At 33.6% G+C, this 18,090-nt stretch overlaps 1 protein-coding gene across 1 annotated transcript in view; it reads left to right on the forward strand.

Moving 5' to 3' along the window:
- Positions 1-18,090, forward strand: part of Eys (EGF-like photoreceptor maintenance factor) — a 1,574,159-nt gene that overhangs the window by 1,243,568 nt on the left and 312,501 nt on the right. The window contains 2 exon segments of the mRNA XM_077801488.1: positions 6,661-6,825; positions 17,597-17,750. Coding sequence (XP_077657614.1) covers positions 6,661-6,825; positions 17,597-17,750 — 319 coding nt within the window.

The following is an 18,090-nucleotide window of genomic DNA, read 5'->3' on the forward strand; positions in this document are numbered from 1 at the left end:
ATAGCATTGCCTGAAGAGGCTTTGGAAGCAGCAGGAAAACACTTCACCTAACCCCAATTAGTCTTGTTTTCCATATTCAGGGCAGTTCTGTTTTTCAACATATCCACTAAACATGATGATAATGAAAATTAATATGGTTAGAAAGCAATTCAATAGCAAATGTTTATTGTGCATAATTGTTGTTTCCTGTTATAATTTTCAGAAAACCTGTCAGCTCTGAATAAAAGGTTCAAGAAGTATGTGAGCAGGAAAGCAGGCAGGTGCAACTGAATTCTACAATAGATGCTCTGTGGCAAAGCAGTATAGAGGCCACCCTTTAGCAAATTGATTTACATTACATTTTGTAATGTGGTTAGGAAGTTCACTACTTCTCAGAATAAGTAAAACCTAGAGCTGAAACAGATAATTTAATTAATATATGAACCCATGTGTGAGGGCTATTTCTCTTCCAAAAGAATGGGAAGGGAGAAGCACCAAAAGCAGAGAAAAGTGGATAATACAGATGAGCAAGAGGAATAAGTGCTAGTTTTCTTTGCACAGTAGGGCAACTATGGTTAACAATCTATTGCACATTTCAAAATAGCTCTAAGAGAGGATTTTGTTTTTTGTTTTTTTTATTTTTTTATTGGTTGTTCAAAACATTACAAAGCTCTTGACATATCATATTTCATACATTAGAATCAAGTGGGTTATGAACTCCCATTTTTACCCCAAATACAGATTGCAGAATCACATCGGTTACATATCCACATTTTTACATAATGCCATATTAGTAACTGTTGTATTCTGCTACCTTTCCTATCCTAAGAGAGGATTTTGAATGTTCTAAGACATAGAAACAATCAATGTCTCAGGTGATCATATGATAATTATGCTGATTTGATCATTACACATGATTTACATTTATTATAATATCATGCTAGTCCCCATAAATATGTACAATTGTTATGTGGTAATTAAAAATTAAAACTTATATTAGAAAAAAACACAAAAATAATTATTTAACTATATTTATATAACAATATATCTTGTGAAGTGAAAAATTGGTTTATGCCATAGGGGGAGATAAAGATGATGAATGAATGTTTAGTAATGGGGAGGATGAGATAGGTTTTGTGAACTCTCTCTTTTATCTAGTTCTACATCTCACATTATGTTCAATGTTCCTAATAAAAGTAAAAGTCAGGGAAAATGGTCAAAGGAATCAGATGGAACATTTGCTCGGGACTCTAGGGGAAAAAAAATACCCCACCACAAGAAAAAAACTCTAGCAAATCTTAACATGGAGTTTCCTTCCATAAGACTAGACCTAAGCTCCATGGAATTGACGGTTTTGTCTGTTCTGCTCATCATTGTATTCCTTAGCCAGTATCAGGCATGGAATAGTTGCTCAACTAATATTTGTTGTTCAAGACAGTCAAGTGTTATGAAAGGCGAGAAAGAGAACATTTTGATAAAAGGGAATATTTAGTGTTACAGAAACTCCTAAGCATATGAGCACTAATTAAAGATTTGCTAACAAGGCTTTAATAACCTTTGGGAATAAATATTTGTTGAATGAATGAAAACATAAGTGACTCTCAATAGGACAAGTTTAAAAAGTAGAAACAGTGTGTAAAACCATATCTGTGGTAGAATCAACACATATGCAACATCCAAATAATTGCCAAGTTATATGTTAAGGACCATATTTATTGAAAACTCAAGTTCACCTCTTTGTAATCTTAAATATTTTCCTCTGCCATAATGCTATCCAAATTTTTCATCCAAATTTCCTTCAGAGTAGAACTAGCCATATTGCATTTTTAACTTGATTGGCATATGGTTTTTCTACTTATAATTACATTAAAAAGTGGTGCATGTGCAGTCCAGCTTCTGCCAAACATTCTGCTCCATCTGGTGAAATTTCAACTGTGCCATGGACTTTTCTGGACAGACAAGAGCAAACTTACCTCGTATTTCTCAAATGTCTTCTTAGAACTCATTTATTTAGAACTCATTTCATTTGTACTCATTTAAGTCAATTTACCTCCCTCACCCAAAATAACTAGCTCACTATATGGTCGATTTGATTCAAATTTTAAACCAATGATTGTAACATAAGACAGAAAACAACAAATAGACTAGAAGAGTTGTGGATACCATGCTAAAGGAAGTTCCAATCTGGGGATTTATTCAAGTCTTCAATTAAGAGAGAATATCTATACCTAGGACTTAAAGGACATTTCAGACAGAACAGTGTGAATGAACACAAGCAGAACAAGAGAAGAAAGTGTGGTTCAACCACACCAGTAGATGTATAATGTGTGGAAGCACTGAAAATAAAACCATGGAAGACTTGGATTACTTGATAATTTATCTTGCACCACTGAAGGTTTTGACCAAAGGTCTTAGATGATTACAACTAGATAAAATTGATGTGACTGCAATGACAGCTCATAGAAACAATGGGAAGAGAGACTGGGTGGGAAGAAGCTGGTATACTTCTTGAGTTGAAATGTAATGATAACCCAAACAAGAATAGTGGTAGCAGAAGGAAAGTTGCAAGATTTGATCTAAGGAAGAGATGTCAGGAACCAGCAACTAGATGGGTGGATAATGATGCTGAGTTTCCAAACTTGGACTAGTAAGCACTGTGAATAAGAAACTGGAGGAGGATCAGTTTTTAGAAAAGACAGAGATTAGCTGACCCAGGACACTGCCTTGGAAAATATGTGCATTATGGCAAGGCTGAAAAACTGGTTTGCAAAAGAGTTATTGGGCAGGCAAGAAGAAAGCCAAGTGTCATGAAAGGTGAGAAAGAGAGTGTTTTAATAAAAGGAAATGTTTAGTATTATAGAAACTCCTAAGCATATGAGCACTAATTAAAGATTTGCTAACGAGGCTTTAATAATCTTTGGGGGAAAATCATACAATAAAATGCAGAACATTTTAAGAAATGTAAAGGAAAATGTAGGTAGGAAAATTTCCAGGAGTTTAAAATTGTGTGTAGAAGGCTAAGAAATAGTAAAATGCGTGTTACTATATAACTTAAGAATTTGTTTAAATAGATGGATTAAATTATTTGTATCTGACTCTCAAAATTGACTTCACAACTTGTAGACATAAACAGAGTGCTAAAAAGTAAACTTTATTTCACACATCAGAAAATTATGCTGCAAATAAAATATCATATTTAAAAACAAAATTTAACTGGGATATATTATTGCTATCAAAAGGGTCAGTATTCAGAAAGGAGAGAGGACATTTAGAGACATGATTTTGTGGAAAACAATTTTGTAGAAAGCTAACTTTTGAACATCTCTCCTGACCCTCTTCCACAGACCACATGTGACAGTGTGTCTGGGGTAGGTACAACTGTACCACTTGGAAAATTAGATCCTGTACTGATAGGGAATAGTTTATACCTGATAAGTTAAAACTGTGTGTGTGTGTGTGTGTGTGTGTGTGTGTGTGTGTGTGTCTGAGAGAGAGAGAGAGAGAGAGAGAGAGAGAGAGAGAGAGAGAGAAAGGGAGAGAGGGAGAGAAAATAAGAATTAGAGAATGTTTGAGAATTAAATATGGCTGTACAATTCGTGTCTTTATTCATGTGCTTCGAATAATAATGTCCATCACATTCCACCATCATTTTTAACCCAATACTCCCCTCACCCCCTCCCTTCCCCTCCTACCCCTCTGTCTTATCTAGAGTTGGCGTGAATATACTTTGTATACAACCAGGGATATAAAACATTGTGCTCTATATGTGTGATAAGAATTGTAATGCATTCCACTGTCATATATAAATAAACAAAAATTAATAAAACAAGATAAATAGATAAATAAATATTGATGTACATACAGGGAGGGCAGGGAATGGCAGGCAATGTAGAAATTTTTATCACAGGCTGGAATACCCCTCAGGAAATGCAGTTGAAGTAGAGACATTTTATATTCGGCCCAAATGATTCTTCTAATAATGGGCCAAGATGGCTTTAAACCCTCCTCTAGGTTTGACCAAGTTTAAACAGGTTTCTTCCTGTCTCCAGATTCCTGACCAACCTTCCCCTTCTTAGAGGTTGTACTTTAGGAAACTTTCAATTGTAAATGCTTTCTCTGTGCCCCCTTTGATATGCAAATCAAAAACCTCTAGCCAGTTTTCCAAACCAGAAATATCTTTCTGAGGACCTGGGGGGCATCACTTTGAAAGGTAAGCTTTAAAAAGAAAGCATCGGTAAATTTCAACTTTGGGGTAGTCCTGAGCCTAAATTCCAGGGACCCCATGCTCCAAGTTGTACTACAAAGTCCACTAGCAAACACACATGGCCTGTATTCCCCCTCTTGCTCCAGCCATTAAAAATTCTTTCACCCTTTATTTCAAATTCATCTCAGACCTCTATCTCTCCTTTTGAAACTGCCTTGGAAAAAAACAGTCATCCTTGCCTATTTAAGGTGTGGTTTAGTCAGCTTTTCTGCTGCTGTGACTAATGGATCAGACCAGAACAATTTTAAAGTAGGAAAAGTTTATTTGAAGGCTCATGGTTTCAGAGGTCTTAGTCCACAGAAGGCCAGCTCCATTCCTCAGGGCTGGAGGTGAGACTAAACACCATGGGGAGAGAGTGTGGCAGAGGGAAGTGGCTCACATCAGGGTGATCTGGAAAGCAGAGGAAGAGACTCCACTCACTGGATACAAATAAATACACCAAAGCCACGCCTCCAAAGACCCACCTCCTCCAGCCACACCCTACCTCTTCAATCACCACTCAGTTAATCCCAATCAGAGGATTAATTTACTGACTGGGTTGATTCTCACAATCCTATCATTTCTCCTCTGAACCTCCCCACATTGTCTCACTTGTAAGCTTTTGGGGGACACCTCACATCCCAACCATAACAAGGTGTGAGCGCAACTTTTTCACTAACACAGGCAAAGAATTGTCAACAGCAATTATGTACATAACCTTAAAAAAAAAAAACAGAGCAAGACCAAGGTAGAAATGTCCAACCAAAAGCAGAATCCTACAACTATAGGTCCTAGGAGCTGTACTTGCTAACTGCACAGCTTCTGAAGATTATACACTATGCTCTTGAATCATAAGCCTGTCCGATTCAATACAACTGAAAAGATAAGGCAACTGGTTACATTTAAATTTACAAAAAAAAAAAAAGTTTAAGTATATTCCATGCAATGTTTGGAACAAATATATTACAAAAAAAATTATTTACTGTTTATCTGAAATTCAAATTTAATTGAGCATCCTGTATGTTATCTGGTGCCACCTCCATTAAGTAAGCAATTAGTTTGAAACACCTGCCATTCCTAGAGAGCAAAGACCCTATTTACAAGGGTATCAACTGCTAGCAGTAACAGCTGTCCTTTACTGTGTACTTCACCTCTCTTCACTTTACCTCTCTGTCTCAACATGCTGAACTGGAAGGGTTAGCAAAGTCAGCTAGCCTGAAGGTGAGGGGTAAGGATAAAAGAACAACAGAAACCAGTTTTCTCCTGTCCTCAAGGCAGACAGCTGATGTCAGGTCACCTACATGCCTTGGCTGGTGGAGGAGGATAGCAAAAGTCCTATCTCTAAAGGAAAATTTAAGTGATAATACATTTCTTATTCTGGGTTAGTTTCTGATTCGCTGTATGACTTAGAGAGAAGGTAGGACTTGGAGGGAGTGCCAAATTTTCATCCAGTGGCAGAAAAATGTTCCCCCATTTTGAAAAAAAACTAAAAATAAAATATTGCATTTCCAAAATTTCCATGTATATTTGTTCAATGTACCAATTATATTTAGATATAATTGTAGATGTGTAACAATAAAATAAGTGTTTTTCAAATTTTATGTGCTTCAATATTTTGTGAGATTATTTACTTAAAATATTAATAATTCTAGAAGAATAATTCTAAAGCAAATATTCCACATTATAGGAATACCAGTTATAAAACATCTAAGAATTATTGCGAAGAACTAAATATTAATGGATATTAACACTAAATATTAATGATATGGCAGTTTTATAATATTTGTGTTTCACAGATTTGTTCCTTTTTTCTGAGGTATGTCTGTATCAAATAAGATCATTGAATTTAATTGTATAACTTAATGTTTTGGCAAACATGTATACCATTTGTGTCACAGAATATTTTAAGAATCAGATGAGAACTATGATTTCACAAATGCAAATATATACATATTTTATGTAACTTTGGAGTTTTTGTTGATTTTAAAACTCACTCAGAAATATCAAATTCTTACACTGAATCTTCCTCTTGACTGGTAGTTAATTATTTGAGATAATAACTACAGAACTATAATATACCTATAGCTAAATTTCTTAAAGTTGTACTTAATATTTAAATATATCAGTGCTGAGGTTGTGGCTCAGTGGTAGAGCGCTCATCTTGCATGCACGAGACCCTGGGTTCCATCCTCAGCACCACATAAAAAATTAAATGAGTGAATAAATGTATTTTTAAAAAAAGAACACTCCTTTAAAAATAAATAAATAAATATATCAGTGCTACCTTTTTGAATGAATGCTGACTATAATTTTTAGGTTCTTATGTAAATAAGTAGCAATAGAATATTATCAAAATATCTATTATCTTGGTTTAAGATGACTTGAAAATAAATAATAGTATTAACAGTATTTGGTTATTGTGCTCTCCTTATTTTCAGATGCAAGATTATTTTTTCCATATTTCAATGGGAATTCCTATTTAGAACTGCCTTTTTTTACAACCTTGGATGAGTCAAAGTTTATCCCAGAGAAAGAACACAGCAGAATTGTGACCATCTACTTGACTATAAAAACAAATACTTTAAATGGAACTATTCTGTACAGTAAGTATTAAATGTTTGACCTCCCTATGTTTCTTGCTTCTTTCTCAGATTAAATCATTTACTTAAATATTATAGAAAAACTATTCCAACTTAATGCATGAAACATTATCAAAAAGAAATCTTAGTTCTTTGCTGTTTTTTACAAATGTCTTTAATTTATGAGTCATTCAATGGAACATGACTTAAAAACAGGTTCTGAACTGACAAGAAAGAATAGAGCAAGCATATGAATTTGATGGCATATGGCTAGAACAGTAAAACATAAATGCTGCAAATGTTTCACAGCATATTTTTATGGTATAAATCACTAAATATAAATTGCATTCAATACTTAGTAACTTGGAAATAGGCAGAACCATTTGACAATTGGGAAAATTCGTATTACCCTTTTAGCAACATCTATTATCTTGGTTTAAGATGACTTGAAAATAAATAATAGTATTAACAGTATTTATTTATTGATATAGATTTGTATTCAGGGTTCTGTGTATTATTATGCAGTACGTTCACAATGATTGCTAAAACAAGAAGTTATGAGTGTCTTTCTTCTCTGAGTGAACATCATAAGCCTTATTAACCTGTAGTATTCAAAATATGATGATTGTTTTATCTCTTTTGAAATGAATGCAGGTTGGTTTTAACAATTCCCCATAGAGAAGGTGTAATTTCTCCCGTACTTTAATAGGTCATCCACTGCAAGACAACCATTCTTTCCCACATAATTTGCTCCTCTACTTTGAACTCTTTTGCAAAGTTGATTCATCATTCTGCTTTCTTAACAAAATTTAGGCCTTTTTAATTATTGAACTATGAATAAAATGCCTAAAAGAAGGCTTTCAGAAAAAAAATGGGCACATTTGTAAGTTTTGAACATTGAATTAAAACTGAGAATTTATATTATATTTTAGAAAGAAACTGACTTGTCATAACTAGGCCAGCATTATTCATTCCCCAGAAAGAGAAGCGCCTGCCCTTAAATGATGGCTTTAGAATGTCCGATTTATTTATGTGAAAAGAGAGGAAGAAGAAGAAAAGAAACTAGGAAAAATTGTTTTTCTGTATGAAATCTAAGTGCTGGTAGATAATCATGAAATTCAGAGGTAATAGTCCATTGCAGGAGCAGCAAAACAAAACAAGGAACAAAAGACAAAAAAACACAATAATTTAAAGCCATAAGCAAAGTGATTTCCTGCCTTTCAGTTTTAAAAGTTAGTTAGAATTGGGAGGAGTTTCCTTGGGATAAATATGTTTGGTTTTTACCAAGTAAAAATAGGTCATAGTTGAAGCAGCACCCAGCCTCTGGGAATTCTGCTCTGGGCCCCTCCATGTTCCCAGATCACGTCCATGCTGCCCACTCAATGGTCTCTGTCAGAAGGCCACAGAAACACATGCTAAGCATATTTGCCCTCTGTTCAAGTTGGTACCTTAATTTAAATCCAATGAAGCTCAAGCCAATATTACTACGAGAGTATTATTTTTGCCTCTTATCCATTGACAGAAAAACAATCTAACTAGAAATTATCCGTAATAACTGTGTCACTGTAATAATCATCAATTTCTATACATGTCTAAAATAATTGTTGTAGTTACAGCAGTGAATACAACAAAGCTGTTTACTCAAAGGAGTTTCCTAGCCTGTGAATGGAGAAAATATTTTTGTCTGTAATGCATACTTTTCCTTCATTGGTGAGGGAGCAATTTAATCCTGCGCTGTGGGGAATGCCCTAGCAGAACATTTCCTGGAGTTGCCACTTTCTCTTCTCTTGGAATTTGTCAGCTTCATAAAACAACATATGAACACAGAGGTTTTTGTGACTCATTTAGATACCGGTAGTTTAAAAGGTGTCTCATCATTTGACATAAGGACCAATTTTCTTTCTTTTAAAATCAGTATATTATGTGCAGGAACAATTAAAAGTAGTGAGGAAATTAAAACAGATGTTTCACTTTAGATTTGGGGGTTTGATTTTTGTTTTGGTTGTTTTGTTTTTTCATTTTTTTTCTGTTTGTTTTACCTTCCCCCACCCCCACCCCCAGGATTTCAGTTCAACCCAATTTCATGTCACAAGCATTTATTGAACATTTGTATTTTATGTCATCAAATATTTAAGGAAAAAAAAAAGGAATTACTAGCCTGATAAGCCAATGTCAGCTTTGAATTGTATTCCTAGTTCAAAACTGAACATTTATCTTGTTTCAGTTTGTCTCACCAACTAATTGATGTTGAAAAGGAACAAAAGGAAGATAAAACTTGAATCCTTACGGAGTTACAGTAAAAATCCTCAGAAAGGATGGTTTGAAAAAGAACCCTCTGTGGGAGAGCGACAGCTCTGAGAGCAGCAGTCAAGATGAAAAGAAGGCTTTTTCATTCTGCCACTGAACCAATTCAGAATTCTGGAACCCAGTCAAAGGAGCTACTAATAGGTCATGGGAGAAGGGATGAGACCACACAAAATTCTTTAGGTGCACTTTCAGAAAATGAGCTCTATTCGGCAAGCAGTATCAATCAGGAGGTTTCGTCATGGGATATGTTACTAAGCAGTTGGATCCATTCTATGCTGCTTCTTTGAAAAGACATAAGCATGCCCTGTGGAAGTATGTGATCTTTCAGAATTGGGAGCAGACATCTGACCAAGTCCCAGGAGGCAAATTACAAGAGCAACTCCACTGGGAGGGCAGGATTTAGAATTCATCTTTTTATTACCTACTATGTATACTTAAAAGTTGAAGGCAAAAGAAGGACCTGTCTTTGATATTTATTCCAGGGAGGAATTGACACACAAGTGAGATTAGAATGGCCTCCTTTTTAAGGGAGGATTTTAAAAAGTGATTTCTGATACTGATGGAGAAAACAAAGAGTCATAACACCTGTCTTTCACAATAAAGTGATTAGCAAAAGAATGCACAGTATCTTCCTTAGATACGCATTATGCTTTGTAATGATGTTATGGCAAGGCTAATGAAATCCCACAGCACTTTCTGACATTGTAGTGCAAAACATCTTCTTATAGAAAAGAAAAAGATTGTTCTACTGTTTTAATCAATTTTACAGTGTGTACCTCATAATTCTTTGACTGATTTTGTCCCTCCCTTCTTAATAGCTCCCAATAGAGCTAACATCTGATGCACATAGGCGGGAGTGGGTTTGAAAGCATACATAGATGAATTCATGCATCATTGTTCATAGGTGCTTAGAAACTGCCTTTCATTTTTTCATCTCTTTTTATGACAGAAACGTCAAGTTCAACAAATTTTTAGTGCCTGGAAGTGCATAACATTCTGTGAGATACAAAGTTGAATAAGAGATGGTCTGCATCTCTAGTTTGTCAACATTTAGTGGAGAGATACTATACACATAATTCCAAGGAAAGTCAATGATGATAGGTCTTATCATCAAAGTATAAATTAAGAACTGAGGCAAAGTAGAAAGATTCATCACTCTCTATGTTTAACATCTCTTCACTAAATAGGGGACACTTTCTCATCTGGAACTATGGAAGAGCTCTCTCTTCCACCCAATCTCCTCAGCACCTCAACCAATACCTTGCATAGAGTAAAGGGCTTGACTGGAATAGTACTTTAAGTTCCATTTGTGATTTATTCAACCTTGATGGATGTGAAAACTAAGTATGTATTGAATCTTTGGGAAATTGTCCCATTGGACATTGTAATACATTCTTACTCTGACAAATATGAATAAGCAATACAGAATTCACTGGTTTAGTCAAAAGTCAACTTGAATCAAATATATATATTTTTCCTATATCTACTCAAACAATCAGGAACAGAAATAGGTTTGGTAATATTTTTTTTGTAACAAAAAGTAAGTATTTTTGCAGTTGGGATAGTTCTCCCTATCCCAAGTGTTGAACTTTTGCCACTGTAGCATGAAAGCGATCATAGATAATATATAAATGATTAAGTGTAATTGGATTACCATTAAAATTTATTTACAAAACCAGACAGTGGCAGAGTTTGTTCCATAGGTCATAGTTTTTCAACCCTGGACCTAAAAGGATATGATTCATCAAACTTCTCTGGAAATAGAATAATTCAATTCTACTCCTGATTGAAATGAATCAAATAAATGCCAATGCAAGATACAGCTCTGCCTCTGATATAACCACCAGGGAAGTGAACCAACCAGCTTGATTCTGGTGGAAGGAGGTGAGGGACAAAAACAAATAAATAAGCAACAGCAATAACAAAGAACAGATGATCCCAGTGGAGGACTGAAATCCTGCTGTGCCTATTAAGAGAATAGTATAATCTAGCAATTAAGAAAATTACTCAAGAATTGGACTACCTAGCTCTTTGATCAAGTTCCCTGTGTCTCCATGTCTTCAAAGAGGAATAATGATAATACATATCTAAGACATAAAAAGCCATTGCAATAATTGAAAGAGTTAACTACTTAACCTGCTTTAAAAAGTACCTGGTACACAGCAAACATGAAGTATGTGCTAGATACCTTGCTTGTTCAGATAATGCTTCACCTCAACTCCTAAAAACTTGGCTAAGGAAAAAGGATAAGGAATTAGGGGCCTAGGATAAAAAAACTTTTGACTGAGAGGTACCCATAATTATATCTAATGGACAGCCATAGTCACTCTGGGAAGGAATAGACTATTAAAAACATCCTGTAATTAGATGTGATAGACAGTTTCAATTTTGAGTTTTCATTTTTATCATTTCATTCAAATAAAGAGAATTCATTTCCTTTAAGAGCCTTGTATTACTGATTATTTTACTGGTTAAATGCAATTAACAGGCTAGAAAAAAATAAAATATGCTTTTAATAAGTTTAAGACAATGGTCCAGAAGTTAGTCTCCAATCACATGTAATAAACATGTGTCCAAAAGCTAATTAAATATGTCAGTCTACTGCCATGATCCCTCAGTTTCCCCAGATCTTCTCTGCCTGCCATCTTTACCCTACTGTGACACCAGTTATTGCCTGGATCACCATTGTGACTGGAAGATGCCTTCAAACCATGAGCTGTGGCTATAGTTGCTACTGGGATTCCTACTGCTGCATACAAACCCTAAACTTTAGGGTGAGCCAAGAAAGAGCGAATCTATTATTTGCACTCATCATTATTAATTCTTTAGGAATGATACTAAATTTTATTTTAATTCAAACTTAAATTTATTTTAATTCAAATCTATTTATATATAAATTTTAGACTCAAACTTATTAGTATCATCTTTCTAAAAGGCTATGCAACTAGCAACTGGAGTTTATTGTTTTGAGAGAAGTAATTACTATTTCTTGTTCTGTACAGCATTTTTGTGATCAAATTACAGACATGGTAGTTTTATTAAGAAAAGTAAAATTTGAGAATTATTGATTTTATAAAGTTTCAAAATAGTATATGAATAAAATTCAGAAAAAAAAATCATACATAAAGTATTTATTGAAAAAAATACTACAGAATCTAAGAGTGTGAAGAACTATTTCCATAAAAGGATAGGTTCACACTTTTACTCTAATGGATCATCAAGTATCTTTTAGTGAAACAGCGGAATGGCTTTCTTTAAGGGGCTTCATAATGAGCTGTTCTAGAGCTTTCAAGTCCCATCCAAAGGTAGCACAAATGGGAATATCATGGAGAAATAGAACTGCTTTTAAGATTTGCCAGATGCAGTCCTACACTGCATAACAATGTTTCAGTCAATGTCAAACTGCATCTATAACTCAGATCCCACAAGATTATACTAGAACTGAAAAATAGTGACATTGTAGCCATCATAACATCATGGTGCAATACATTATTCACATTTGTGGTGATGCTGGTGTAAAAAACCTTCTGTACTGCTGGTCATTTAAAGTATAGCACATACTGCTGGGTAAACTATGAACAGTACATAATACTTGATAATGATAATAAATGACTGTGTTAGTAGTTCATACATTACTACACTGTACTCTTTGTTATTTCAAAATGCACTCCTATTTATTCTGACAAGTTTACTGTAAAACAGTATTTCCTGTTAGGCCAGCAGCAATCTCACATATTTCCTGTGAACCTCTCTGTCTTTTGTTTCTCTCTGCATTTCTGAGAAATGTGTTTTTAGGTGATTACAACATTGCATGAATATCTTAGAGAGTACTTACAAACCTAGATAGAATAGGCCTAGAATGGCTCTTGATGCAATAAATAATTTTCATTATAATTATGTTTGAAATCATGTCTTCAATACTATTTGTGAAAAACAGAGTTTCTCTTGAATATTTATGTATAGCATTTCTCTAATTACAGAATCTAAGCTTACATAATACAAAGTCAATTGACTTGAGGGTGAAAAATCTGATCAATCAAATGATATGGCCTATATTCCCTGAAGTGATTAATTTGATGTTGAATCAATGTAAATATATCAGTAGCCTCAAGTTCTCCATTTCCCCATTTAGCATCACATGTTATCTGCAAAACACTCTGAACACCTTTAAAAGTACTATTATGTAAAGTAAGAAATTGCTTATTAATAGAATAAGTCAATACGATGAGTCAAAAGCTGTTAATATATAGCAAAACTATTGAGAGAACTAACCTTACTTATTTCCATTTTCATTCCCATTACCTTTATAAAAACAGCCTTGTTTTCTACTGAGTGTCAAGGCAAATATGGTTTATAATGGAATTATTATACTTGGATAAAACTATTGATCCCTATCATTGATTTTAATGGCTGAGCATCTTTTAAAAATAACTCATTCCTGCATGATACTACATACATCTTGCTGAATGTGTACAATTAGTCTTTAAAATTCAATTTTGAAAGTTTTGAAAAACAAACCTTGTGCATATGGCACAACAGCTTGACCTAAATGTTCAGCTCTGTTCTACCCTACTCTGTAGCATATTTTTAAGACTTATCTCAAAAATAAGAGGCTGAAATAGCAATGTAAAGCAATTTATAAAAAAAATATTATGTTATAAAAATCTTGTGAGCAAAAGTGGTGAATGGAGCAGGATAATAGACTGCCCCTCAGTTCATGACACCCTTCCCACTCTCAGAAGGGTACAAATGGAGAATAAGTCAACATTTCGGAGAAAAACAACCTGATGTCATCCTATGATAAGACCTTTTATGGAGCCAAGGAAAGAAAACACAAGAGTCTGGTGTAGTTTCCTGTTGCCCTCACCCAACCCCAGTTAAAAAGAAGAATCAAAATTAACGCTAGAAATTCTTAATCAAAGAATTTCTTTCTCAAATTCGAAGAAAAGCAGCATAAGAAATTGAATAGGAATTCATGAGAAAAAAAATATGAAAAATGCTAGAGTAGGAAGCAAAACGAAACTCCTAACGGATCTCTGAGGAAAAGGTGGAGTTGCTTTGTCTTCTGCCGGGCACTGGACCAATTTGGGGCTTTGCACATCTGAAGTCCCCAGAAGTCTGATTAAAAACCTGCCTCAGTCACGTGGGCTCTAAAATAGGACTTTTGGGAGAATCTCAAAACAGTGATTTTCAGGCATGTTCATTATGACTTTTGTTATTCCTAATTATTATAAAATCTTTAATGTTGATATTTTATTCAATTTTTCCTGACTTCTACCATATTGATGTAATCAGTTTGTATTATTCTGTTTTGCTTTGTGCGATTCTATTACTGAATTTATATTCTTGGTTCTCTCCAGTTCTATTGCTAGAACACTCGTGGGAAATATGCTTCTCTTTCTTGAATTTATCAATCTTTTTTTTAATTCAACATATTCAGCCATCAAGGAAATGCAAATGCAAACCAAAACTACACTAAAATTCCATCCAATTCCATCCCATTCCAGTTAGAATGGCAATCATCAAGAATACAAAAAAAAAAAAAAAAAAAAAAAACAGTAAAGGGGTAATGAGGATAATGGGGGAAAGGAACTCTCACACTGTTGGTGGAAATGCAAATTATTGTAGTCATTATGGAAATCAGCATGGAGTTTCCTCAAAAAGCTGAAACTAGAACTAACTTATGATCCAGATATACCACTGCTTTGTATTTATCCAAAAGAATTAAACTCAGCATAATTTAGAGATATATACATACCCCTGTTTACACCCATGTTATAAAATCAGCCTAGGTATCCATCAACAGATGAACAGATAAATAAAATGTGGTCTGTACATACCATGAAGTTTTAGTCAGCTATAAAAAGGAATGAAATTATGTCATTTGCAGGAAAATAGATGTAACTGGAGACCATAATTTTGAATGAAATAAGGAAGGACAGGAGGATAGGGGCAATATTCGGAATTGAAATTAATCAAACTATGTTTTTACACATCGTCATAATGAAATGCATTTGTATCTTATTGCGACACAGTAAATTACAAATGATTTAGTGGCTTAAAACAAAAAATTTACTCTAAGTTCTGGAGATCAGTGGTTCTAAATTCATCTCCTGGGACTAAACTCAAGTTGTCAGCAAGACTTGTTCCCTCTGGAGACTCCAGGAAAAACCATTCTCTGCCTTTCCTAGTTGCTGATGGCAGCTAACTCTGTGGTTTGTCCTGCATTACTTCTGTAGTGACAGCCTTCTCTTCAACTGCCTACAAATCATTCCGTGCTTCTCTTGTGTAAGGACACAAGCGACTACAATTAGGGCCTATTCACAGATAATCCAGTATGATCTTCCCATCTCAAGTCCCTTAATTTAATCAGATCTACAAAAATTTCTCTTTCACTGTAAATTAACACTCACGTTCCAGAAATTAGGATGTGGCTGTCTTGGGCTTACTCTGCCAACCACATCTGAATACTTCACATTCATAGAAATCAGTTCTAGGTAGAGTGTAGATCTTAAGTAAAATCTACAGAAAATAACATAGAGAATAAATTTATAGTTGGAGTAAGCAAAGATTTTTTAATTTATTTATTTTAATGAGTATATATGACAGCAGAATGCGTGTTGATTCATTGTACACAATTGTAGCACCACTTTACATTTCTTTGGTTGTACACAATGTAGAGTCGCACCATATGTGCAGTCGTACATGTACCTAGGGTCATGATGTCCATCTCATTTCATCATCTTTCCTACCCCCACAGGAAAGATATTTTAAAGATGACTTAAAAAGCACTACTCATAACCATAAAGGAAATAATTCACAAATTGACTCACACTAAAATTAAAGAAATTTTATTTATCAAAACTTGCCCTTAAGAGGATTGACATAAAAATCTATAGAATTAGAGAATATATGAAGATATTTTTAGTAAATATAGTTCACAAAGAGCTTGTGTCTAATAAAGAAAAAGCAAACAACTAAATAGAAATATGAGAAATAAATACAAACTCTCATTTCACAAAAGAGGGTATCAAATGAGCAGTAGATATGTCAAACTTCACCAATAATCTGGAAAATAAAACCCAAAGATATAATAAACATAACAGTTAAAAATCTACCGGTGATCATATCAAATAGTAATAATAAGGATATGGATCATCTGGAACACTTTTAAGGTGGTAAATATAATCATACTGAGAAAATGAAAGGAGTTAAAATATTTACTCAAGTTCATCATTCATAATTTCTGACAAAGCAATTGAATTCTTGGATACATACACAGCAGAAATGTGTGTCCTTTAACATAAAAGACATGGATTTTCAAAGCAGCATTATTCAGAGTAAGCAAAAACTAGAAGGGAAATGGCCATCAGTAGTAAAAAGAACTGAATTGTAAATATTAATTTACTAGAATATTTTGAATCAGTGAAAAATAAATAAAGGGTAGCATAGTTACTATCTCTCAAACATAATATTGAGCAAAATTAGACAGTAAAAATATGTACAGTATGGTTCCACTAATGATCAACAAAACTAACCATAGATATTCAATATCAGAACAGAGGTTATTGTTGGTGAAAGAAAGAAAAATGAGTAGTGATTGTCACGACTTCTGACAATGCAGACAATGCTCCTTTTTTAAATTGGGGTGATATTTAATTGAGCAGGTTCACTTTGTGAAAACTCACTGAGCTATGTACTAATAATTTGTGTGATTTTCTGCATGAGTTATGTTTCAATTAAGAAAGTATAGAAAAGACATCTATGAACTTATAAAGACAGATGTCTAAAATTTATCTTAAGTGAAAAGAGAAATATGTATAAATGAAATTATTCATGAACTCATGAATGAAGCACAATCACCACTTAAAAATAAAGTTAGAATATATAAATATTTATTTGTGGATAGATAGGTGATGGAAAAGAATATCTCAAATTGTGATGGATCAAGGGATTTTCCACCTTTTTCTTCATTTCAATTTTTATAAGAGATGTACATTATTTTGTAATCAAAATTAAATAATTATATGAAATGGGAAACCATAGAAAATATAGCTTAGACCTTAGATTCAATCATTATTATTATAAATCTGTTATTGAATATTCCATATTTTCCAGGCACTTTTCTATTTACCCTTATATGTAATTATCACAGTAGTTTCTAACAGTTTCTCTTGTCCCATTTTAATATCTGAAGAAATTGTGGTTCCAAATAACTAAGAACATCTAGCTACCAGGAAAACACAGTTAAACTAATGTCAGGTTAATACTGTTAATATCTTACTATCATCAGCAAAAATAATGTAAAAAATAATATGGATGTCTAATATAGTATTTAATATAATAAATAATTATCTAATAGCACTATTAATATTCCATAAGTCATTATCCCTTGAAAACAAAGATTGTGTTTGTTGAATGAATTATTTTGTTAAAATCAAAATACATATCTACATTGAGTTTTTTAATGTATTGTTTGTTCTTAAAGGTATTGAAAGTAATTTTGGAAAACAGTTCCTTCATTTATTTCTTGTGGAAGGAAGACCCACAGTTAAATATGGATGTGGAGGCTCTCAAAATATCTTGACTCTTTCTGCTAATTATAGCATTAACAACAATGAATTCATCCCTATCACCATACGGTAAGTATTCCACAGTAATTCTTTGAATTTTAGGGCATAACATTATTTTAAAGACAGCATTTGTATGTGTAATAGCTGTCCAAATACGAAAAGAAAAAAAAAAGCACATCTGATTTTTTTTTTTACAAGCTACTCTTTTCAGTTGGCAAAGTAAACTAAAAATTGAGCTAAGGTATAATTTCATAGCATTTGGTGGTAATCAAATTTTACACAAAACAAATCAATTTGTAAATGTCATGGTATAAGCAAACATATTAGAATAAAGAATCAAGTAGTTTAGTTGAAATTAAGATCTATTTTAATTGTTCAATAAAGTATTTAGTAAAAAGTACAGCTGCCA

Source organism: Urocitellus parryii, chromosome 8, assembly GCF_045843805.1.
Source record: "Urocitellus parryii isolate mUroPar1 chromosome 8, mUroPar1.hap1, whole genome shotgun sequence".
Lineage (NCBI taxonomy): Eukaryota > Metazoa > Chordata > Mammalia > Rodentia > Sciuridae > Urocitellus > Urocitellus parryii.